The following is a 24633-nucleotide window of genomic DNA, read 5'->3' on the forward strand; positions in this document are numbered from 1 at the left end:
TTAATATCTTTTGCTATCTGGGAGGTGATGATTCAGTGGCCTCCACGTGTGGATATGCAGGGTTTGATGAGGACAGTGTTGTTATATTCATGAATGGTTTTCCAGGTGATGATCTTGATTTGTAAATTAATTCTATCTTGGCCATATATGGACATTGCCAAATATCGGCTTAATATTGATGACATCATATGATATAGTCAGAATATGCTTTCTTGGTCAGATATAGAGTACGGTCCGCAATGTAATGTTAGATTTGTTACGGAATGGACCGAACTGACTGACAGGAAATCATTTTGAGTTCATAAGTTTAATATGCTTTATCTTAATGAAGTATATAATTATATTTCTCCCAACTAGTGATCAGATAGACATGCTGAGACTCTTTGAAAGAGATGTTAGTGAGATTATCCCAAGAACTCAAACAGTGATCACTGAAAGACAGAGATGAGACTCTTTGAAAGAGATGTTAGTGAGATTATCCCAATAACTCAAACAGTGATCACTGAAAGACAGAGATGAGACTCTTTAAAATAGATATTAGTGAGATTATCCCAAGAACTCAAACAGTGATCACTGAAAGACAGAGATGAGACTCCATAATAGCGACGCCATTAAGATCATTTTGAGAACTCAAACAGTGATCACTGTGAGACTGAGTGTCATATCTCAGGAGTTCAAATTGAGAAGAATGAGAAAATGCACTTTGGTCTCGGCTGGTGCTCATCTTTATCTAGAGACACAAATGATACATAATGGAGGTCTCATTTAGGATTTTCGCTTGCTATGGGTTTGTGTTGAAAATTAGCTTGTTTTCCTCACTTGCCATATTCCATAATCATTGTATTTAGGATCAAATGTGATGACATTACCATTGTGTTGATGTAACACATCCCAAATGTGCTAATTTAGTCTTGCATGATATTTTAATGTTATCACATTACATTCATTCACATGCCATACTGTCATTGGGTGATTCATGCAGCAGGCTATAATACAGAATCTGCCACTGAGCTGAAACATTTACTGTACGGAATAGAAACAGTAGAAACAGTACTCTCAGGTGGCCTAATCCTATAATGGGACACAGGGCCTACATATTAAGAAGCTATATAGGAGACTTATATGTCCTGTATTATAAACATATAGAGCCTATATATGGATAAAGAAGCTATATAGGAGACCTATATGGCTTGTATTAACATATATGACCTATATGAGGGTATAAACAAGCTATATAGGAGACCTATATACCCTGTATATGCACATATATGCACCTGATTTTGACCTATATGTGAGATATATGCAGCCTATATGGAGCTTATACCAGGCATATATGTGGTATATATGCACATATATGCGCATATATGATCCTTATATGTAGCATATAGGTTACATATAGTTGCATATATGGAACATATAGATTCTTTCCATGTGGGAATGTTTTGTTTTTTTCCACTAAACATGCACTGAATGTCCCTTATGAGCTGCCGTTCATGCAGAACGACGTGGAAGCTAGTCCTCGGTGTTGCCAGATTCTGTGAGAGAAACTGCATGTCGTTCTGCATGAACGACAGCTCATAAGGGACATTCAGTGCATGTTTGAGTGTCAGGACACTGCATAATGAGGATTAGTGGAAAAAAACGAACTTTTGAGCTGCTAAAATAGGCGACTTTTGTTTATACACATTACTCCATTATGCCAGTGGAAGGGGTCTCCACAATGGACAACAGGGGCTTCTATGAAAAAAGTCAACTGCCCCTGGTATGTTGGTGAGTGATTAGCGACACATCAAAGCAAACACCTAAAATGACTGGATCTCTCCTTTAACCCGCGGACCCCCATTTGAAAAGATAAGCCAGGGACCCCCATAAGAGAAGATTTTTACGGCTCTAGCCGTAAAAAAAAAAAGCCTCTGCCCCCCTGTTGGCAGAGGCAAAAATCACCTAGTCTGTACCTAGTGTCTGTGCTAGGTTGGCATACAGTAGGATAAAAACAAATTACCCCTGGGCCACCCTAGTGCTCTAATATATTTAGAGGTTAGGTTAAACAAAATATATATAACATATTATTGTCAGTATACTACAGACAGACGGACAGATGACCTAGCCATCTGCACTTGCCACTTAGTATGACTGGATTGACTGGTCTGACATAATGTATGATCTATGAATTGCTATTGTTTAATTCACTTTCTAAGAATGATTATTATTTAAACACACACACATAGGTTGCCTATCTGGGTCAAACGGTAACTGGAACAGTCGCCACAAAACACACTCGCCGAGTCGCCGCCATTTTTTCTGCGGACCGCTCACCCCCAGCGGTTCTTGTATTCTTGTATTTGTTTTACTGAGGTTAAGGTTAGGAATAAGTTTAAGGTTAGGCATAGTTTTACTGAGGTTAAGTTTAGGAATAAGGCTAGGTTTAGGCATAGTTTTACTGTGGTAACGTTTAGGAATAAGGCTAGGTGTAGGCATAGTTTTACTGAGGTTACGTTTAGGAATAAGGCTAGGTTTAGGCATAGTTTTACTGAGGTTACTTTTAGGAATAAGGTTAGGTTTAGACATAGTTCTACTGTGGTAACGTTTAGGAATAAGGTTAGGTTTAGGCATAGGTTACGTAACTTACGTTTAGGAATAAGGCTAGGTTTAGGCATAGTTTTACTGAGGTTACGTTTAGGAACAAGGTTAGGTTTAGGCATAGTTCTACTGAGGTTACGTTTAGGAATGAGGCTAGGTTTAGGCATAATTTTACTGAGGTTACGTTTAGGAATAAGGTTAGGTGTACGCATAGTTTTACTGAGGTTAAGTTTAGGAATAAGGCTAGGTTTAGACATAGTTTTACTGAGGTTAAGTTTAGGAATAAGGTTAGGTTTAGACATAGTTTTACTGTGGTAACGTTTGGGAATAAGGTTAGGTTTAGGCATAGTTTTACTGTGGCAACGTTTAGGAAATACCTGGTGGCGAACCGTTCCAATGTCCCCAGATTTGACCCGGGGTGAGCGTGTTCTGGGGGGCTAGCGTTCTTGTATAGTATTTCGGTCAAACAAACAATTTTTTCGTACCCGAGTCCGTGTTGGGAGCTGGCCCCGGGGCCACACAGACCGGGCAGCACTCTCCTTGCCGGGTCACTTGCGTCTGGCAGTCGGTGAGGTCTTCACACACCACGTCGTCGCATATCACCGTCCCCATGTCACAGACGCAGATCCGGCACGCCTCCGGGCTCCACTGCTGGTTGTTGGCGTAGAGCTTGCCGTCTACCGTGCAGGCGTCTGCATCCAACAGAAAGCAGTAATAATCAGCATGTTATGTAGAATAAGAAATTAACAAAATGGCCGAACTATACAAACTCGTAACGTGTCGTGACGCAGTGGTGGGAAAAAGTACTCAAATGTTTTACTTCAGTAAAAGTATCAATGCTGCAATGTAGAAGTACTCCGTTACAAGTAAAAGTCAGAAATTAATCATTTACTTGAGTAAAAGTACAAAAGTATTCGTATCAAAATGAACTTAAAGTACCAAAAGAAAAAGTACAAAAATGTTTGAAAATAGCCAATCTACAAGCTCACAACGCGTCGCGATGCGACGCGTTGTGAGCTTGTAGATCTGCTATTATCAAATAGCCTAGGTATAAAACAGAGCTAAAGTGGTTCATTTATGTTTTATAATGTAATAATTTATATCTGCAAAGTAACTAGTAACTAAAGTTTTCAAATAATCGTAGTGGAGTAAAAGTCCAATATTTGCCTGAATGATTAGTGGAGTAGAAGTAAAAGTATTGAAATTTGGAAATACTTTAGTAAAGTAGAAGTACCTCAAAATTTTACTTAAGTACAGTACTTGAGTACATTTACTTAGTTACTTTCCACCACTGGTCGTGACGCAGTGTGAGACTGCAGATCGGCCATTTTCGGCGTGTTACACCATCGTAGAGAGAGGAGCGGGTGTAACTTCGGAGGAAGGCTGTCGCTGCCTTGCATTCATCAGTCAAAGACGAGGGTAAAAAAAAAACTTTTATAGTAATATACCGACTTCTAGGCAAATAAGCTCTTCCATCAACTCGCTGTGTCGGGGGACAAGAGATTGGCAAGTGGATGAAGGAGTTGATCTGCTAAAAGGCTAGCATATTTCTTTGACAGAACGACAACCAAGAAACACAATGAAAGACATAAAGAACACAGGCCATGATGTGCAAAATCTGCGGCCCTGAGCGCAGAGTGAGGACCGCTCCAGCTGTGTTTAAAAACCACTTTCAAACTGGCGTCCCTATTTTGGGCATGCCATTATAGGCAAACGTTGAAAACATAGTGAAAACAGCAGATCTGCAAACTCGCGATGCGTTGCATCGTGAAACATGAGCTTGTCGATCGGCTATTTTCCCTATAAAATAGGGTCTAAGTGGTTGAAAGAAAAACACAGTCAACAAATGGGTTAACAAAAGACAAAAGAAAGACTGGCATCAAACAACAGCATCTATGGAAGATGCATAGAGGACATTTGACAATGCCCTTCCTGTCTCAGGTTCGACAGCGGGGGGGTCTCGGGGGCGGGCCATGCCGTTTTACCAGTTTGGGTTTCAAGTCTTTACCCATGGGCCACGTTGCTTCTTCCTCTTCCACTTCCACTTCCACACACACCGGACAACACTCTCCGCGCGGGATCTCAGTTCTCTTGCAGTCCCGCGTGTCCTCACACCTCACGTCCTCACAAACCACTGTCCCCAAGTCACACACACACACTTTACACGGCTCTGGGCTCCACATCGCATTGTCCAGGTAGACCTGGCCAGCGTCAGTACAGGAATCTTTATGAAACACACAGTAGCAGCTCATACTCAGAAACGGGAGTGTTTTTTTTACATGTATATTGCATGTATATTTAGCTAACATTGATCAGTGACTGTATTTGGTGCGTTCTGTAAAGACAATGACATAGTTGAAAATGAAAAGCACAATTGATACAGCGGCAAGGATGACGGCTTCGAATCAGCGGAGGCAAAGTGTATAGCTTGAAGAGGCCTGAACCAAAAAGACAGTTCTGAAATCACAGTAAAGATTGTTGCAGTGCAGCGTTGATTTCGTCGACTAAAACTATGACGAAAAATGTTTGTCGACTACCTTTTTTTCACTGTCGAAAACTAAACAAAAACTAAGCCATGATGACTAAAACTAAGACTAAATACTGTATATTGACAATTCCGTCAACAAATAAAAGCTAGACTAAAAGGGAGGGACTAGTGGAGAAGAGATCCAGTAGAACTAAAAGACAAGTCATTTTATGCTTGGTTGTGCTCAGGTGCTGTGCTCTGAAAATAGCAGATCTACAAGCTCACAACGCGTCTGTAGTTTGTAGATTGGCTATTTTCAGCATGCAGCCAAGTGTAAAATCAGCCATTACGACGCCGTCAAGGCACCGCCAATGTACATTTTAGTCGACTAAATAAACTGTAGATTGAGTCGACTATAATCTTATGATATTTAGTCGACTAAAACTAGACTAAACAGCAAAACATTTCAGATGACTAAAATATGACTAAAATGGAATTTGATTCAAAAGACTATGACTAAAACTGAATCAACATTTGCTGTCAAAATCAACACTATTGCAGTGGTGAAAAAAACACACGATAAATTGACAAAAGAAGGATCAGAGGGCGAGGGAACAACCAGACTGAAACGGCATCCATGTGAAACGCAAAAGCCCATTTTTGCTCAATCCATTAAGACCGGGAACGCATCGATGTAATTTTTTGATTTCTTTGGGCTATTCAAAAATAGCAGATATGCAAGCTCATAGCGCAGCACCGAGTGCCGCGCTATGAACTTGTAGATCTGCTATTTTTGAAAAAAGAAATCGTGAAAATTAGTGCAAATCTTTGAATATATATATTTTTTTGTACCTCAAATCTTTGCTTCTGGGGGATTTTACAAAATAATGTCTTCTAAATCCTACAGTTTTTTAAAAATGTTTCTATATCAGTCGTTCTCAAACTTTTTCATGTCAAGGACCCCCAAAATTATAGGCTATGTATTTGGCCACGGACCGCCATCTCAAAATATTTAGTTCCAGGGACCCCCCAGAAGCAAAGATTGGAGTTAAACATTTTCGCTTTAAATATTATACATATTCAAAGATTTGCACACATTTTCAAAAATTTTCAAAAAATAGCAGATCTACAAGCTCGTAGCGCTCGCTATGAGACATGACGTCCTCGCAAACCACCGTCCTCATGTCACACACACACACCTTACACGGCTCCGGGCTCCACATCTCATTGTTGGGGTAGACCCGGCCGCCCTCTCGGCAGGAATCTTTATTTTTTTTGTGAAACAGAACCAGCAAGATATTATGCATTCATACAACCCCCCCCCCCTTTTTTTTTCTTTGCCTTTGGTCCCTTTTTGCTTTGTCTCACATCCATAATGTCTTGGATGTTTTAGCCTCACTGACTTCATAGTCCGTGAAAATAGCCGATCTACAAACTGTGATGCGTTGCTGTGGTGGAAAAGGTACTCAAATGTTTTACTTGAGTAAAAGTATCAATACTGCAATGTATTAAATTCCGGACTTTTACTTGTAGGGTACTACAAGTAAAAGTCCGGAATTTAAAAAAATCTACAAGTACAAAAGTTTTGGTATAAAAATGTACTTAAAGTACCAAAAGTAAAAGTACTAAAATGTTTCAAAATAGCAGATCTACAAGCTCAAAACGCGTCGCATCGCAACGCGCTGTGAGCTTGTAGATCGGCTATTTTCAAATAGCCTCGGTGTAAAATAGGGCTAAAGTGGTTAATGTATGTTTTATAATGTAATATATTCATATCTGCAAAGTAACTAGTGACTAAAGTTTTCAAATAATTGTAGTGGAGTAAAAGTGCAATATTTGCCTCTGAGGTGTAGTGGAGTAGAAGTAAAAGTATAGGCAATTGGAAATACTCCGTTTAAGTAAAAGTACCTCAACATTTTACCAAAGTACAGTACTTGAGTAAATGTACTTAGTTACTTTACACCACTGGTGCGTTGTGAGCTTGTAGAAAGGCTATTTCTGGTGTGCGACATAATTTGGCGCACAACTAAGGCTTTACTGGATATGTGACATTACTGCGGAACGTTTTCCAAAGCATACAGTGGCTCGTTTGAGCTGCAAAACAAAACAAAAAAATCTGTGAAGATATACAAGCTCATAGCGCTACGAGCTTGTAGATCTGCATATTCTTTGAAAAATGAATGTATTGATTGAATTGATTGAAATTTTTATTAGGCAAAAGAATGTAAAACAACACAGTTACATTTATAATGCTTTTGTCTAAAAGGTCCGGCCAAAAAAGTCCTTGCGGACTTGTTTCCGTTGGGGTCCTTGAATTAATTTCATAGACATATATAGTAGCAACCAAACAGTTCAAAAATCAACATGAAAAAATATATATATGTATATATAATTTTGTGAAAGTTTTTAGAAGAAAGAAAGATTTTTAACTCAAATCTTTGCTTCTGGGGATTCTACAAATGTCTTCTAAATCCTAACAGTTTTTTGAAAAAAACATTATGTTGCTGTAAGTGGTTCTCAAACTTTTCCATGTCAAGGACCACCCAAAATGATATGTATTTGGCCGTGGACCCCCATCTCAAAATATCTTGTTCCAGGGACCCCCAGAAGTTGTAACATGAGTTAAAAATGTTTGCTTAAAATATATACATATTCAAAGATTTGCACGCATTTTCACTATTTTTAAAAAATAGCAGATCTACAAGCTCATAGCGCGGCACCGAGTGCTGCGCTATGAGCTTGTAGATCTGCTATTTTTGAATAGCCAAAGAAATCTTAAAATGACACATAGATGCGTTCCCGGTCTTAATGGGTTAAAATGAAAAGGCAGGAATGTGTGCAAGTTAAAAGTTATCCTAGATTTCTATACAGTATGTGTGAACAATGTGCAAAATGTACAGAAAACGTAGAAACAGTGAATGAACACATCAAGACTCTCCAGATCTCCAAATACAGTACAGCTCAATATATGAGCATACAATGAGTATACAAAATATACTTAAAGTACCAAAAGTAAAAGTACTCAATGTGCAGAATGACCCATTTCACAAGTTAAAAATGTATCAAAATATTTTGTAAATAGCAGATCTACAAACTCACAATACGTCGCGATGCGACGCATTGCACTGTGTTGCATAAGCACATTGTGTGCATTGCATAAAGCACTGTGTGTTATGCTGTTAATCGGACGAATCGAATTGAATATAAAAAAATGCATTTGATTTTTTTGCCACCATGGTGGAGGTCTGGGAACTACTGAACACATTTTATAGCAGGCTAACTGTGTGTGTGTTTGTGTTTGGTTTGTGGCAGAGGAGCGGTTTCACAGTCTCACAGTCTGTGTGAGAAACTCAAACTCAAAGCAAAGGTTACTCTTTCCCAGTGTTTACTGGCAATAACGAAAACCATAACGGTTGCGGTGCTATTTCATAACGACCTTGTCACAGTCACACCACACAGGTCACAGGAACAACTGGCCTTTTCGTCAGTGTGCTTGCCAAGAGGCTGTGTAGAAGGTACAATTGTTTGTTTGTGTGTGTGCGAGCGTGCGTGCTCAATACGCAAAATACAGATTTGTTTTTGTATTTAACCCATTAAGACCTGAAGCCGATTCTACAGATGCCCTCTAAATCCCAACAGTATTCCGAAATATGTATGTTTCTATATCAGTGGTTCTCAAACTTTTTCATGTCAAGGACCCCCAAAATGATACGTATTTGGTCGCCGACCCCCAGCTCAAACGTTTTGTTCCAGGGACCCCCCAGAAGCAAAGATTTCATACAAACGGTTTGATCAACCTTACACTGAACTGCCACCTGTCACAGGACAATCCACCACTGTGGATGACGTACCAGTGCTGCACACACAGTCAACTTTGTCACCACTGTTGTCAGTGTCACTAATGATGCAGTCAGTCAGCGGTCTGTGGTTTATAGTTGTCTCCGCCAGGCCGAAAGGCATGGCGAGAGAGTATGTTTTACCCCCTGTCTGTCCGTCCGTCCGTCCGTGTGTCCATGTGTCCGTCCGTCCATCTGTCTGTGAGCAGCTGATCTCAGGCACCGTTGGCCCGGTCGCTGTGAAACTGTGCACACACACTCCCTGGATGCCAATTCAGAACCTCTGCCCCAAATGTTTCACATGGGCCTGTCACAGCACCACCAGGAGGCCGTTTGTGCAAAACCCATTTACTCTTACAGATTTTATCCAAACGTCATGCAAATCTGTACACAGTATCTTTATAGTCAATCAACACGGATCTGTCCGATTTTCCATATTCCATCCTCATTGGCTAAGGTTGGCTTCCAAAGTTTGCAGGATTGGTCCGTTTTGAACAAAATGCCTCAAATCATGAACGCACCTTGCACTTTCCGTGCAGTTTCACACGCACATTCCCACTAGGCCGAGGAAGAAATGCCACCATTTTCACATTGGTCTGTTATAGCCCTACCAGCAGGTAAAATCTAGCAAAACACATTTTTGGAACAAAATGCCTCAAATCATGAATGCAGTGTCCGATTGCCGTGAAAGGCCCAAGAAGAAATGGCACCCTTTTTACATTGGCCTAGTATAGCGCCACCAGGAGGCCACAATAACCTACTTAACCTGGCGGAGACCTGTGCTCCGAGGAGCACTTTTTCTAGTTGGGAACTGAAATGGTCCTCTAACATTATGAGGAGAGCCTACAAAATACACTGTGTACCCATAAAGCACTGTGTGTAACACGCAGTGGTGGAAAAAGTACTCAAATGTTTTACTTAAGTAAAAGTTAAAGTATCAATACTAGTAGAAGTACTCTGTTATGAGTAAAAGTCCGGAATTAAAAATGTACTTGAGTAAAAGTACAAAAGTATTGGTATCAAAATGTACTTAAAGTACCAAAAGTAAAAACACTAAAATGTTTGGAAATAGCAGATCTACAAGCTCACATCGTTGTGAGCAAGGTGCTGGTAAAATGCAAATTACAAGTGTCGATTGCCAAAAATAACTGATCTACGCACAAGCTAACAACACGTCACATCGCGATACTTGGGCAACATGTGGCAAGTTGACACTCTCATAAGATTATGATAAATAAAGTTTAAAGTTTCTATGACATTCATTTTCACTTTTTACATTTGGGGGGGGGGGGGGGGTTTATGACCTCAATTACAGTACACCCAAAAAACCTGAACTTTGAACATTCAGTGGATTTTCTGTGGTCTGTTTTTTTTTTTAATAATTAGGCTGAAAAGTAATCTGGGATTGGCCCCCCTATGACTTTGATGTCATAGTCACTTAATAGCAGATATCCCATGTATGAAAGCATCCATAACAGTAAAAATGTCATCTGTAATCTCTATCTGTCGCTACCGCCTCATAATATTCAACATTCTGGGTATAAAGGCTGTATAAAAGGCTAAATGATGTACCTTTAGGCAAGTGGTTCTCAAACTTTTTTATGTCAAGGAATACATAAAACATATTCCAAATTTTTCACATTTTTAAAGATTTTTTTCTAAACAAATTTTGCTGGGGACCCCCTGGAACCCCCTCAAGGACCCCTGGGGGTCCCCGGACCCCACTTTGAGGCTCCATGCCTCACTTAAAACACTTAACCCTAACCCTCCATTCTCAACAGACGTTGACATGGCCATTTTGTTGCTGAGGAGCTGTCAAGATTAGACGTTGTTGATGCCACAGAAATGTAATCACACGAACTATAGGAGCCCCTATTTTGGGCATGTCATTATAGCCAGACATTTTTACACAATGTTGGGCGTTGTGAGCTTGTAGATCAGCTATTTCTGTGCCGCAACAACAGGTTATTCAAATAAAGACTTAAGCAGTTCCAAAAACAAGACCAGGAGACCTGGTTCTGCCAGACCCAGACTTCACATGACGTGTCAGCCTGTGTCTATGCCCATGTATGGACGAAAGAGGGACAGACTCTTATGGCTGGGGCCTAAGGACAAAGTGACCAAAACCTGTTTTTTGCCCATGTATGGAGAAAACAGGTACAAAACATGCCCATGTATGGACGAAAGGGGGAGAGACTTTTATGGCTGGGGCCTAAGGACAAAGTGACCATGCCCATGTATGGAGAAAACCGGTACAAAGCCTCATGTAAGCCAGACCCCCTGGGTCCGGCAAAAATAAGTCAAATCCAGCCCGTACATTTTTGCTCCGCAACGCTGTCAAATGTCAAAGTCTAAAATAGTGGTGCAAAGTAACTAAGTACGTAACATACATTATCTTTAGCCCTATTTTATACATTTTATACATTTGAAAATAGCCGATCTACAAGCTCACAACGCGTTGCGACGCGTTGTGAGCTTGTAGATCGGCTATTTTCAAACACTTTAGTACTTTTACTTTTGCTAGTAGTATATTTTGATGCCAATACTTTTGTACTTTTACTCAAGTAACATTCTGAACACAGGCCTTTTACTTGTAAACAGAGTATGTCTACACTGTGGTATTGCTATACTTTTACTTAAGTAAAATATCTGAGTACTTCTTCCACCACTGGTCTATAGCAGCCATCCGCAACACCGTTATATGTGAAAGTCTAACGCAGGCTTAAGAGGATAAAGAAAAAGTCAAATCTAACCACCTGTTGCTGCTGCCACAGCGCTAGCTGGGTTCATGAGCATATTTTAATCCAGGCAATTTAGTGAACGTCTCTCTCTAAGCACTCATTATGTGGTGGGGCCTCTCCCCGCGAGCGAGGCTCGCTTTCAAAAGCAAGAGTTATTTCAGGAGAAAACCGCAGCGGTTATTATACGTTAGGCTTTATAGCGAGGCCCCGTGGGTTTGCCTTCATTTGGGGGAGAGTTGCCAGAGGGTGCCACACCCAGAGCAACCATCCCGCTACGGATTTGTTACAAATGCTTCCCCATGTAGTCCATGGGCCAGACGAGATGTCGGTACACCGAAAGGTGGCAAAGGTTACTTATCATTTTTGAGAAGCTCTATGTCTGTAGATAACATTTTGGTATGATAACCATTCCTGAGTCACAGCTAAATTGGTGTTATCAGCTGCTGAAGTTACCCTCCCCCATTGAAAAAAGCCATTTTAGATGCAGGTGCATATCTTGGTATTGGCTCCTGTTGAGTACATATTTCAATATCTTTCACTATAGTGTTTGGTATCATTTTTAAGGGGACACTTTAAGCTTTCATTCAAGCCCATTTGTGTATATGTGGGACAAGTACACTGGTTACTGGAGCTCTTCAAACTTCGAATAAAACATTTTTTACACAATATTTGACTAAATCATATTTTTTCTTTTAGTCCTGTGCCATCAAGAAACATCAGTGGCACAAAACACAAAATCTGGAATGCTGACATGACCCTAAGGATTCAGGAAATGTATAATTTACCCATATTATTTCATTCTGAGGGACAGATTTTCAGCCTTATATTAAACAAGCAGTTTTAATGCGAAACTAATCAGACTATAGTCAGTTACAACATAGACTTGTTTTAAGTATATGTTCATTAGCATTTTATAATAAAGCAGTTCATGAGTCACAGTAGTAATCAAATCAACATGAAAGTATGTGCATGAAATTATGTGTCCTTTTATCTGTATATCAGCAGTAACAACAGTGTAACATCAACAGTATAGATTTACATTGTGCAACATTGGGTTGATCGCACTATACAAGAGACTTCAGTCCCTTGTGCCAACCCACTTTATTTTTTGTTCAGTGTTGTCCTTGTAGAGGAAACGGTGAACAAAGACACCCAGACAGCTGGAGGGACAAAGGGATTCAGCTTGAAGCCAGGAGCTGTGACTAAATATTACATTACAGCCGAGTACAGAACCTGTTCCTCAGACATCGGAGAGACTCGATAGGTCAAGGCAGTTCCAAGCTGTCCCATCCAGATCTACATGGTCCAAGGATCAAAAGAGATGATGAGGATGTCAAGGCTTCTCTTTTGATCCTTGGACCCTGTAGATCTGGATGGGACAGCTTGAAACTGCCGGGTGTCAAGGCTTTCATTGACCTTATGGAGAATAACTGGCTCAATCCTGTGGCTCCAAATGGCATTGATCTGGTTGGCCTCTCCACTGGCTCCATTGCTCCACCTGATGTGACCAGGGATCTCTTGAAAGCTCCTGAGATAGGCGAAGAGGCCTACCAGGTATTCAGACAAACGAGGATAGAAGAGGACCCACCAACTGTTAAATTATATGACAAGATGACCAAGCAAAGCCTAAAAACATTATCCAATATCTACACAAAAAAATCTCATGGAAAGAGTGGTCAGAATGTTGTTCTAAAGGCTGATAGGTAGCTGTTCAGTCACATGATCCTGGTGGCTGAAAGTAGGAAGGTCAATATGAAGGATGTTCTTGCTCACCCACTTGGCCGGTTGCCATGGGCACTGGCAAATGCTGATGGGACTTTACGGAAAACCAACAAGGCTGCACTTGCCAGAGAACTGGAAAAGAATGTGTCTCCAGCAGAACACATCCCAACCCCATCTACTTGCATCATCAACGGAATGAGCCTAGTTCAAAAACTGAATGGTGACAACATAACATTTAAACAGGTGGCAAAGTCAGTTTTGAACCGGGTCCTCCAGGAAGGCGCTCAAAGTGAACGTATTGATGCTGTATTCGATGTCTACCGCAGGACTTCCATCAAGGATGCAGAACGAGTCAACCGGGGTGCAGACACAACACTCGAGCACAAGCACCTTGTTGGTGGACACTATGTAAGGCAGTGGCGAAAATTCCTTTGAAGCCTGATCAAATTTCTGGTCGAGGAGTGGAAACTCCCAGAGTACACACAACTGCTGCAAGGCAAAGTCCTGTGACCTGTGAAGAAACGTGTTATCGGCTGACAAAGGCCAAGAGTGAGGAAATAGCAGAGTTGCACTCCACGCATGAGGAAGCTGATACTCGTTTGCTTCTCCATGCGTTGCATGCATCTAATGCAGGCTCACAGGCAGTAGTAATTACAGCTGAAGATACTGATGTCATGGTGCTCTGTCTTGGCTTCCAGAAAGACATTGCCTGTCCCATCTATCAAAAATATGGGACACGGAACCGCACACGTTTTCTGGACATCACATAACTGGTAGGCTCAATCGGACGTGGTGTATGTGACGGCCTAATTGGCTTACACGTCTTCACAGGCTGTGACACAGTGAGTGCATTCGCCGGTCGAGGGAAGCTGAATGCTCTGAAGATGGTAAGAAAGGACCCTTCCCGGCAAGATACTTTCAGTCAACTGGGGAAGTCGTGGAATGTATCTGATGATCTCTTCCAGAAAATTGAGCAGTTTACCTGTTGCACGTACATTGCTAATAGCAGCACAGGTGATGAAAATGAGCTGCGCCACAAACTGTTCTGCACCAAAAGGGGAGAAATCGAATCCAGCCAGCTGCCACCATGTAGTGATTGTCTCTATATGCATATTGAACGGACAAACTACCAGGCAGAAATCTGGAACTGCTGTCTCCATGGATGGACTGAAAACGATGGCAAGCTGGCCATTCACTGGATGCGTTCCCCACCTGCACCAGATGTGGTCTTGGAGCTGTTGTCCTGCAAGTACGTGCGTTCGTGCAAACTGCCAGATTGCACGTGCCTGTCAAATGGACTGACCTGCACCGACATGTGCAGGTTGCAGACCTGCAGCAACCAAAAACAGACAGATTATCCACAACCAGGGGAGTCAGATGAAGAAATTGATGACCAGTTTTAATGTGTGACATGGCCCTAGGCTTGGAAAAAAATTCTACCAGGCAGCTAGACCATGGTAAAAAAAGAGACAAAAAGAGAAAAAAGGAAATAAAGAATAAGCCATACAAGGACAACACTGAACAAAAAATTAAGTGGGTTGGCACAAGGGACTGAAGTCTCTTGTATAGTGCGATCAACCCAATGTTGCACAATGTAAATCTATATACTGTTGATGTTACACTGTTGTTACTGCTGATATACAGATAAAAGGACACATAATTTCATGCACATACTTTCATGTTGATTTGACTACTACTGTGACTCATGAACTGCTTTATCATAAAATGCTACTAATGAACATATACTTAAAACAAGTCTATGTTGTAACTGACTATAGTCTGATTAGTTTCGCATTAAAACTGCTTGTTTAATATAAGGCTGAAAATCTGTCCCTCAGAATGAAATAATATGGGTAAATTATACATTTCCTGAATCCTTAGGGTCATGTCAGCATTCCAGATTTTGTGTTTTGTGCCACTGATGTTTCTTGATGGCACAGGACTAAAAGAAAAAATATGATTTAGGCAAATATTGTGTAAAATGTTTTTTATTCGAAGTTTGAAGAGCTCCAGTAACCACTGTACTTGTCCCACATATACACAAATGGGCTTGAATGAAAGCTTAAAGTGTCCCCTTAAAAATGATACCAAACACTATAGTGAAAGATATTGAAATATGTACTCAACAGGAGCCAATACCAAGATATGCACCTGCATCTAAAATGGCTTTTTTCAATGGGGGAGGGTAACTTCAGCAGCTGATAACACCAATTTAGCTGTGACTCAGGAAGGGTTATCATACCAAAATGTTATCTACAGACATAGAGCTTCTCAAAAATGATAAGTAACCTTTGCCACCTTTCGGTGTACCGACATCTCGTCTGGCCCATGGACTAATGTGTTCCAGCTGGTATAGCATACCGTTAGTAGTATGCATCAAATGCCTGCGCTTATTACATTACATTACATTATGTGCTTATGATCAAATATTGTCTTGTTTTCGGTGTACCGTACAGCAGTGGTTCTCAAACCTTTTCATGTCAAGGACCCCCCCCCCCCCCCAAAAAATGATATGTACAGTATTTGGCCGCAGACCCCCATCTAGAAATATTTTGTTCCAGGGACCCCCCACCCCCCCCCCCCCCATGAAGCAAAGATTTGAGTTACAAATGTTCACTTTAAAAAAAGGCGGACAGCAAATCAAAAATAATTGCTCCATTGATTAGAAATTGATAATTCAAAATATGCTCCTCATTGACATTGTACGGTGAAACAGCTCTCAAAGTCACTCTTTTAGCACATAAACTAACACAAACAAAGCTGATTCAGAGAATATAGAACATCACCAAACCCAGTACTGTTTGTTTTTTTAATAAAAAAATGTCAACTTCCTGTTGATTTTACTATTTGAAGATCCGGATCCGGGGATCCAGTACGGGTTTTCTTCTAAATAAAAATAGCAAAATCAACAGGAAGTTAACATTTGTATTAAAAAAAGTATAATGGCCTAACTCCCTAGTGTGACTTAGGCCAAAATAATTGCCAAAAATGGCCTAAATCAGTAAATCATTTGGCCTAAGTCAGATTTAATCCTATTTAAAGGGCAAGACCACTTTGGTAGAGGTTTGGGTTGTGTAGTTACCTCGCCATGATGTAACTCCAAAGGTGGTCAAGAAATAAAAAATAATTGCTGCATTGATTAGAAATTGATAATTCAAAATATGCTCTCCATTGACTTACATTGTACAGTAAAACAGCTCTCAAAGTCGCTCTTTTAGCATGTAAATGAATGTAAACAAAGTCGATTCAGACAATATAGAACATCACCAAACCCAGTACTGTTTTTTTTTAAATAAAAATGTTAACTTACTGTTGATTTAGCTATTTTTATTAGAAAGAAAACCTGGACTGGATCGGCGGATCCGGATCCGGATCTTCAAATAGTCAAATCAACAGGAAGTTGACATTTTCATTAAAAGAATAAACAGTACTGGGTTTGGTGACGTTCTATATTGTCTGAATCAGTTTAGTTTGTGTTCATTTATGGACTAAAAGAATGACTTTGAGAGCTGTTTCAGTGTACAATGTAAGTCAATGGGGAGCACATTTTTAATTATCAATTTCTAATTAATGGAGCAATTATTTTTCATTTCTTGTCTACCTTTGGAGTTACATCATGGCAAGGTAACTACAAAACCCAAACCTCTACCAAAGTGGTCTTGCCCTTTAAATCTCTTATGTTACATAACTGACAGACAGTGTTATTTGTTTGAATAGTCATAATTTGTTATAAACATTTTGGGTGAAATTATTAAGAAATATCATATAGTTTTGTTTTGGATCAGTTTTTTATTTGTTCTGAAAAACTTAAACAAATGACTTAGGCCATTTGTTTAGCAAGGCGACGATTGTCTGAATCAACTTTGTTTGCGTTCGTTTACGTGCCAAAAGAGTGACTTTGAGAGCTGTTTCAGCGTACAATGTAAGTCAATGAGGAGCATATTTTGAATTATCAATTTCTAATCAATGGAGCAATTCTTTTTGATTTCTTGTCCACCTTTGGAGTTACATAATGGCAAGGTAACTACACAACCCAAACCTCTAACAAAGTGGTCTTGCCCTTTAAGTCATGCAGATGTTTAACAATAATGTAACTCCTGAGCGTGTAAAATGAAACCAAACAGACCCTTACGCTCTCAAGAGTTAAAGATCTATAAGGGTCCATTTGGTCACCAACTCTCCATTAACTCTCCATCATTTAGCTGGGGACCACCTGGAACCCCCACAAGGACCACTGGTGGTCCCCGGACCACTGGTTGAGAACCACTGGTATGGACGGAAGAAATCGGTCCAAGTACAGTGCAACTCCGGTCCGTCTCACTATAAGACTAGAGGGTTTAAGTGGTTAATTTGTGCTAATGATAAAATGAAAGAGTATACTTTTGAGCAAGAATAAGACAAATTTTGGAGCAGAATTCTCCGTGGGGTTATAGTTTCATCCAGGTAAGGTTGGACCACCATCGTCTTAGTTCCTTCTGATGTGGTTGTGACTCATATATAGAGTATACTGTATGTCCGAGCGTTATTATAGCCTCCTTTTTTTAAGAGGAGAAACTCCCCTGTCCAAAAATAAAACAGTATAGAGGTCACAGTTCACCCACAGCCTTCTGGTCTCCAGATGGAACTGACTGGAGCTGGAGCGGTGGTGGAAGTACTCACAAAAAAAAAAGAATTACTCAAATGTTTTACTTAAATTAAAGTATCAATTCTGGAGAAAAAAAAAGTTAAAGTCCGGAATTCAAAATTGTAGTAAAAGTACAAAAGTATTGGTATCAAAATGTACTTAAAGTACCAAAAGTAGAAGGTACTCATTGTGCAGAATGTCCCATTTCACACGTTTTCAAATGTATAAAAATCTTTTGAATATAGCCGATCTACAAGCGCATTGTGAGCTTGTAGATCGGCTATTTTCAAATGGCCGAAATGTATATAGGGCTGAAGTGGTTAATGTATATGTTTTGTAATAATAATCAAAATCTACAAAGTAACTAGTAACTAAAGTTTTCAAATAATTGTAGTGGAGTAAAAGTACAATATTTGCATCTGAGATGTAGTGGAGTAGAAGTAAAAGTACAGAAAATAGGAAACTAAAGTAAAAATACCTCAGAATTGTACTTAAGTACAGTACTTGAGTAAATGTACTTAGTTACTTTACACTCTGGATGTTCATCTTTCACTGACCCTGAACTAGCCTATACACTATGTCTGTCTGTCTGTCTGTCTGTCTGTCTTTTGTGACTATTCTGGCTTCTCAGTAGAAGGAAGCCGTATTCATATCATTACAACTTAGACATAGCAACCTTGAGTTTCCTCTCTCACAATCAAGCCAAGTATTTTCAAGTCAAGTCCCAACCTTAATGGCATGCACAGTTACCCTGGTTAGATACAAGCCCTAGTTAGGGGAAAGGTAATTGCGGAAAATACGAGGCTCATTTTGTATTTTTGGGTCACAACGGGATCCAAGACACCATAGGTGGCCTCACTGGCCTGGGAGGCTGCGAGTGCTGTCGCTGTTAAGTGTTAATTGAATGTCACACGTTTGGTCCGCAGCATAATGTGAAATCAACTATGCCCTGTCAAAATGTTTGTAGTTGCTATTGATGTTGAGCAAAACGCGAAGGGAACATGAACATGAAAATTAGCATCCCTATTCTGGGCATTTCATATTGTCATAATAGGCAAAAAAAATGGCAAAAATAGGTGGCAATTCTGCAACAATAGCAGATCTCATTGTGAGGTCTTGCCTGTTTCTTTGGAGGTAGCACAAAATCATAAATTGTCTGTTATTATGTTCTCAATGTGATATCGGTCCAACTTGTCATACAGAATATTTTACCCTGTAACCTATAACCCATTCATTTTAGATTTTAGCTATAACCATTATTTTATACTTAGGCTATTCATTAAAACCAGATATACAAGCTCCTAACAGAGTGCCGCGCTATGAGTTTGTAGATCTGCTATTTTTTTTAAATAGCCAAAGTGTAAGATAATGGTTAAAGTAAGCCGCTCTTAAGGGGTTAAGTGGGGGACTCCGCTCCACAGCAGGGGGTGGGGCTCATTCCTAGTGCTTTATGCCAGTCCATAATTGAAGCCCAGATTATAGAACCAACGATTTGGTGACACACCATGTAGACACAGACCTATGTGACACACACACACACACACACACACACACACACACACACACACACACACACACACCACGGGTTCAAACGTGATCTCATGACCCCTGTCACCGGTTACATACAATCTCCCAGCTATATCTTTCCGCACATTTTTATTTCAGCTATCTAATAAAGCAGACATGCCCTAAAAGTAATCATGAAGGGGCCATTTTGTTTCAATATGAATAACTACAAGTCAGTTACTATATACCTTTATTGTGTTTGTAATGTCAAAGGTCATGACTTGGAAGCTCTGATCATGATTAAAATATAAAGCCGATGTGATGCCTCCTCCCCACTTCCGTTTCGTCTGTACAGTCGCGCAAATGTATCCTAATATAAATCAAAGTAATCTAAGCGTATATAGCTTGATGCTGAGCAGAAATGGAAATACAAAAATAAAACGTAAAGATATTTTTATGTCTATAGACTATAAATCCACAAATCCCCATATATGGAGATCCCATGATGTCATCAATATGACATCATTGTACTGATGACATCATAGACTGGCCTACCATGATACTGGTACTACGTACGCTGTACGATGGGTACAACTTTATTATAGTGCAGTGGTTCTCAACCTGCATCAAAAGTAATCAACAAACTATACTATAACAACTGGTCGGACATTGGCCTAATTGTCAAATAATATAAGAAAGGGGAAAAGATGGGGAAAATAGCAGCGTTGTGAGGCATTGTGAGCTTGTAGATCTGCTATTTTCACAATATTTATCTGTGGAACCGAGTCAAGCAAAATGCTATACATTTCGCAATACAAGTGCTTGTCAGGTTGGGGGGTCCCCAGTTCAAATATGATTCTTTTGGGGGGTCGAGAACTACAAAGCGTACACTGAAACCCTCCTGCTCACTCACTTCAATGCCCAACGCCCAACTGCAAATCCTGTGAACGTCTAAAATGCCTCTCGATGAAAGGGAATGCATGCATATTTCCCTATATAAAGCTTTATCTCTCACACTGGGGCGTGCCTCGTCTGCTCTTGGCCCCGAGGTCTGACCAAAATGAGTGGTTCCTTTTTTTAGGCCGTCGCATCCACCAGGCCACATCATTATAGCCATGGCCTCCAGAACCCCTTCATTCTGCCTTGAAATAGCCCGGTCCAGCCCCAGCACACATCGCCACTTTAGCACGGTCTGGTGCTGGGAGGAATGTATTTTTAAGGTCCATATTCTCTCTGAAGGCATAATTTCTTTTTGTCGGTTCATCTTCTCTGGGACATTTTTTCTTGTCTTTATTTAGACGGAAAAAAATACAGAGAAACTTTTGTTTCTGTTCCTCCTTGTCTTTTTTGTTCGATTCCCCTTTTCTTTTCTTCTCTTTTCCTTTTTGCTGTTTTGTTAAGTCTGTTAAGTTTGTCGTTTAGCTGTTTAACCTTTATGTACTACTGTATATTCTTACGCACTAGAATCAATACACAATTGTTCATGAATAAATAACAAGCTTGAATGTGTGATAAATTTAACATCTCTCCATCCCTCAAACCTCAAAGGCCAACTGGTCCAACAGCTGGGTGGCATGGGTGGCATGGTGGCATGATGGTGGCAGTATAAGAATAAAGCATAAACTGAAACATGGTGCATGTTAAGGATGAGAGACTTCTCCACCACCACATCCATCCTTTGACAAACAAGGAACTGTCATAAACTAACGGTCTAACAATAGAAAGGTAAAAACAACACAAGAATGATAAAAAAGACTTTTCCTTCGACAGGAAGAGGAAGATTATGTGTTGAATGAAGGTTTGCTCTCTAAAACGAACCGAAATAACATTCACAACAACTTTTCACGAGATGGTTTCTGGGGGGTGAAGTCACAACAAAGTTATAAGCACTCGTTTTACTGAATCTCACCACTAATAGTAATCAAATAGTAATGCTGAGAGGCCACTAGAGGGCACCCTCACACAGTCTATGCTGTGTGTGACAAGAGAGGGATCATCTCCTTTGTGGATTCTCTTTCAAGCATCCTATATCTTTTATTAATCTACACAACAGTGTGGACTGATTGTTCAGGTGATTACATATTTATGTCAAAGTCACACAGTTGGTGTATGTGATTTGAACTGAAGGCCCTTGGGCAGCAGTGGTATAGCAATTCAAACGGTGGGACATGGCCCCCCTTATTGCCTGAACAAACATTACTAATCTTCAACACAACTGTGCCAAAATGCTCATCTCTAAGCATAGAAATTACCTTACTTCTCTTAAACTAATGTATTCCATTCGTTTTAAACAGTTTGCACTAGCCTATGTGAAGTTGCACAGTTATTTTAGATCTGGACAAAATGTGTAATTCACTTGTTTTAGTTGGTGGGGGCAGTAATAAAAAGGGAAAAGGTTTGATATCACTGGCCTTGATGACCTCTCATTTACAGTATATAGCACCTACGTGTAGGCTATAGTTAAAGGCCATCGTATCCACATGTAATCCATACAGTCAGTGATCACATTACGTACTGTAAAGTGCAACGAAAGAAACCTGCAAAAAAACATGTTGTGGAAACCAAGAATTGCAGTATATAGGCTACACAGGGAGAAGAAATGGGCATATCATATACAGTGGTTATCATATCATATACCAGTGGTTCTCGAACTTTTTCGTACCAAATTGATGTGTATGTGGCCGCGGACCCCCACCTGAAAATATGCTATGCCAGGGACCCCCAGAAGCAAAGATTTGAGTTACAAATGATCGCTTAGAAAATATGCATATTCAAAAATGTGCACACATTTTCACGATTTTTCAAAAATAGCAGATCTACAAGCTCATAGCGCGGCACTCGGTGCCGCGAGCTTGTATATGTGCTATTTTTGAATAGCCAAAGTATAAAAGGTAAAAATTATTGTGACGCTATATTAACACATTTTGCTGGGGACCCCTGGAACACCATGGATCTTCGACAGTGGGGTCCGGTCACTCCGAGTAGGGGGGGTCCTCAAAGTTACTACAGGGGGGTCCTCCAAATCTCTGTGCGATAGGATTCTGAGGGGAGTGAGGGGAACATTAGCTATAAAAAAAAATTGCAGATCTACAAGCTCACAACGCCTCGCAGTGAGCTTGTAGATCTGCTATTTTTTGGTGTAGAGGGAACAAAAAGAGATCTAATTTAATTTAATCTGCGACACAATTCTATACAATACAGCCTAAGGGGTCCTTGGGCTGGGAAATAGCAGATAAAAAAAATTGCCCAAAAATAGCAGATCTACAACGCCTCGCGCTGCGAGGCGTTGTGAGCTTGTAGATCGGCTATTTTTTGGCAAAGAGGTTTGGTGTAGAGAGGGGAAAAAAATATCTAATTTGATTTCTATACGATGTGTAGTGGTGGGGGGGTCCCTGCTTGATCTGTCTCCCAGCTAAGGGGTCCTCTAGCTGAAAAAACGTTGAAAAAAAAAAAAACCTGATTTGCACTACTTTTGGGGCGGCAGTGGCTCAGGGGTAGAGTGGCCGGGTAGAGTGAACTGGAAAACCGCAAGGTTTCCAGTTCGATCCCGGGCTGGGGCGCTCCCTATAGAGTTAGTGTCGAAGTGTCCTTGAGCAAAGACGCTGAACCCCTAATTGCTCCCGATGAGCATGTTGGTGCCTTGCATGGTTTCCTCCGCCATCGGTGTGTGAATGTGTGTGTGTGAATGGGTTAATGGCACAATCAATGTAAAGCGCTTTGGATAAAAGCGCTATATAAATGCACCATTTACCATTTACTTTTGCGAAGAGAGTTCACTCACCTTTCTTGGTGTCATCTTGGCAGGTCACGGCCACCACCTGAGAAAAAGCTATGAGGGCCACACAGATGATAATCCTAGAGCGCATGGTGGAGGGGCCCCTGACAGGCAGGGTCCTCATATACACTTCACACACACACACACACACAGAGAGAGAGGGGCAGAGAGAGAGGGAGAGGGGTGGACGAGACAAGCGAGCAGCAGCACAGACTCCAAACTAAAACATCCAGACTTGAGAAAGAATCTCCAAAGGAAGAAGGGGAAGAGAGAAGGAAAAAAAAAGAAAACCCTGGCTGGGAGGAACCAGTGTAGGTCTCCTGGATGAGTGATTACACACTGTTACAAAGTCCTGTCTCCTCTCTCTCTCTCTCTCTCTCTGCCTCTCTCTCCATACAAGTGTCTATGTCCCTCTCTCTTCTCTCACACACACTCCCTCAGACGCTCCCTCCCTCCCTTGCTCTCTCCCGCCCCCTGTCTCTCTCTCTCTCTCTTTTTTTCTCTCTCTCTCCCTCTCTCTCCATACAAGTGTCTATGTCTCTCTCTCTTCTCTCACACACACTCCCTCACACACTCCCTCCCTTGCTCTCTCTCTCTCTCTCACTCCAAGTGTAGGTCTCTCTCTCTCTCTCTCTCTCTCGCTCTCTCTCTCTCTCTCTCTCTCTCACTCCAAGTGTAGGTCTCTCTCTCCCTCTCTCCCTCTCTCTCTCTCTCTCTCTCCCTCTCCCTCTCTCCAAGTGTAGGTATATGTCTCTCTCGCTCCCTCCCTCGCCCTCTCTCTCTCTCTCTCTCTATCCAAGTGTAGGTCTATGTCTCTCTCTCTCGCTAAAACGTTTTACTTAAGTAAAAGTACCAATACTGCAATGTAGAAATACTCTACAAGTAAGAGTCCGGAATTTAAAATGCACCTACTTGAGAAAAAGTTCAAAAGTATAGGCATCAAAATGTACTTAAAGTAGCAAAAGTAAAAGTACATTTCAAGTTTTCAAACGTATAAAAATATTTTGAAAGTAGCAGATCTACAAGCTCACAATGCATATCGGCTATTTTCAAATGGCCAAAATATATATATAGAGCTGAAGTGGTTAAAGGTAGGGTAAGTGATTTGCTTTGGTTAGAATAAGTGTTAAATAGCTCTATATTGTGATAGTACTCATTGCTATAGAGTGTTTGTTCAGTAAAAGGAGTCTCCCATGTCTCTCCAGCTCTTTATTAAACAGAAAATGCCTTTTCAGTGCTCTCTCCTGATTGGCTTAAATGTTGTCACCTACCTGAAAATGTACTCTGTTTACTAAAGAGCTGGAGAGACCCCTGTGACCGAACAAACGCTCTGTAGCAACAAAACAATTATAATACCCAAAAATATCACTTTACCCTACCTT

General features: G+C 40.6%; 1 protein-coding gene across 1 annotated transcript in view; it reads right to left on the reverse strand.

Annotated features, from left to right (window-relative positions):
* Positions 1–23608, reverse strand: part of LOC308081438 (collagen alpha-1(II) chain-like) — a gene marked incomplete at its 3' end in the record, with an annotated part of 29449 nt that extends 5841 nt beyond the window's left edge. The window contains exons 1-2 of the mRNA XM_080457805.1: positions 23258–23608; positions 3066–3272 (exon numbers count right to left, since the gene is read on the reverse strand). Of these exons, the coding sequence (XP_080313931.1) occupies positions 3066–3272; positions 23258–23375 (325 nt within the window). The 5' untranslated portion in view covers positions 23376–23608. The remainder of the gene's footprint in view (positions 1–3065; positions 3273–23257) is intronic.
* Between the last annotated feature and the right edge of the window lie 1025 nt (positions 23609–24633).

Source organism: Gymnoscopelus braueri (assembly GCF_963280865.1).
Source record: "Gymnoscopelus braueri genome assembly, contig: SCAFFOLD_199, whole genome shotgun sequence".
Lineage (NCBI taxonomy): Eukaryota > Metazoa > Chordata > Actinopteri > Myctophiformes > Myctophidae > Gymnoscopelus > Gymnoscopelus braueri.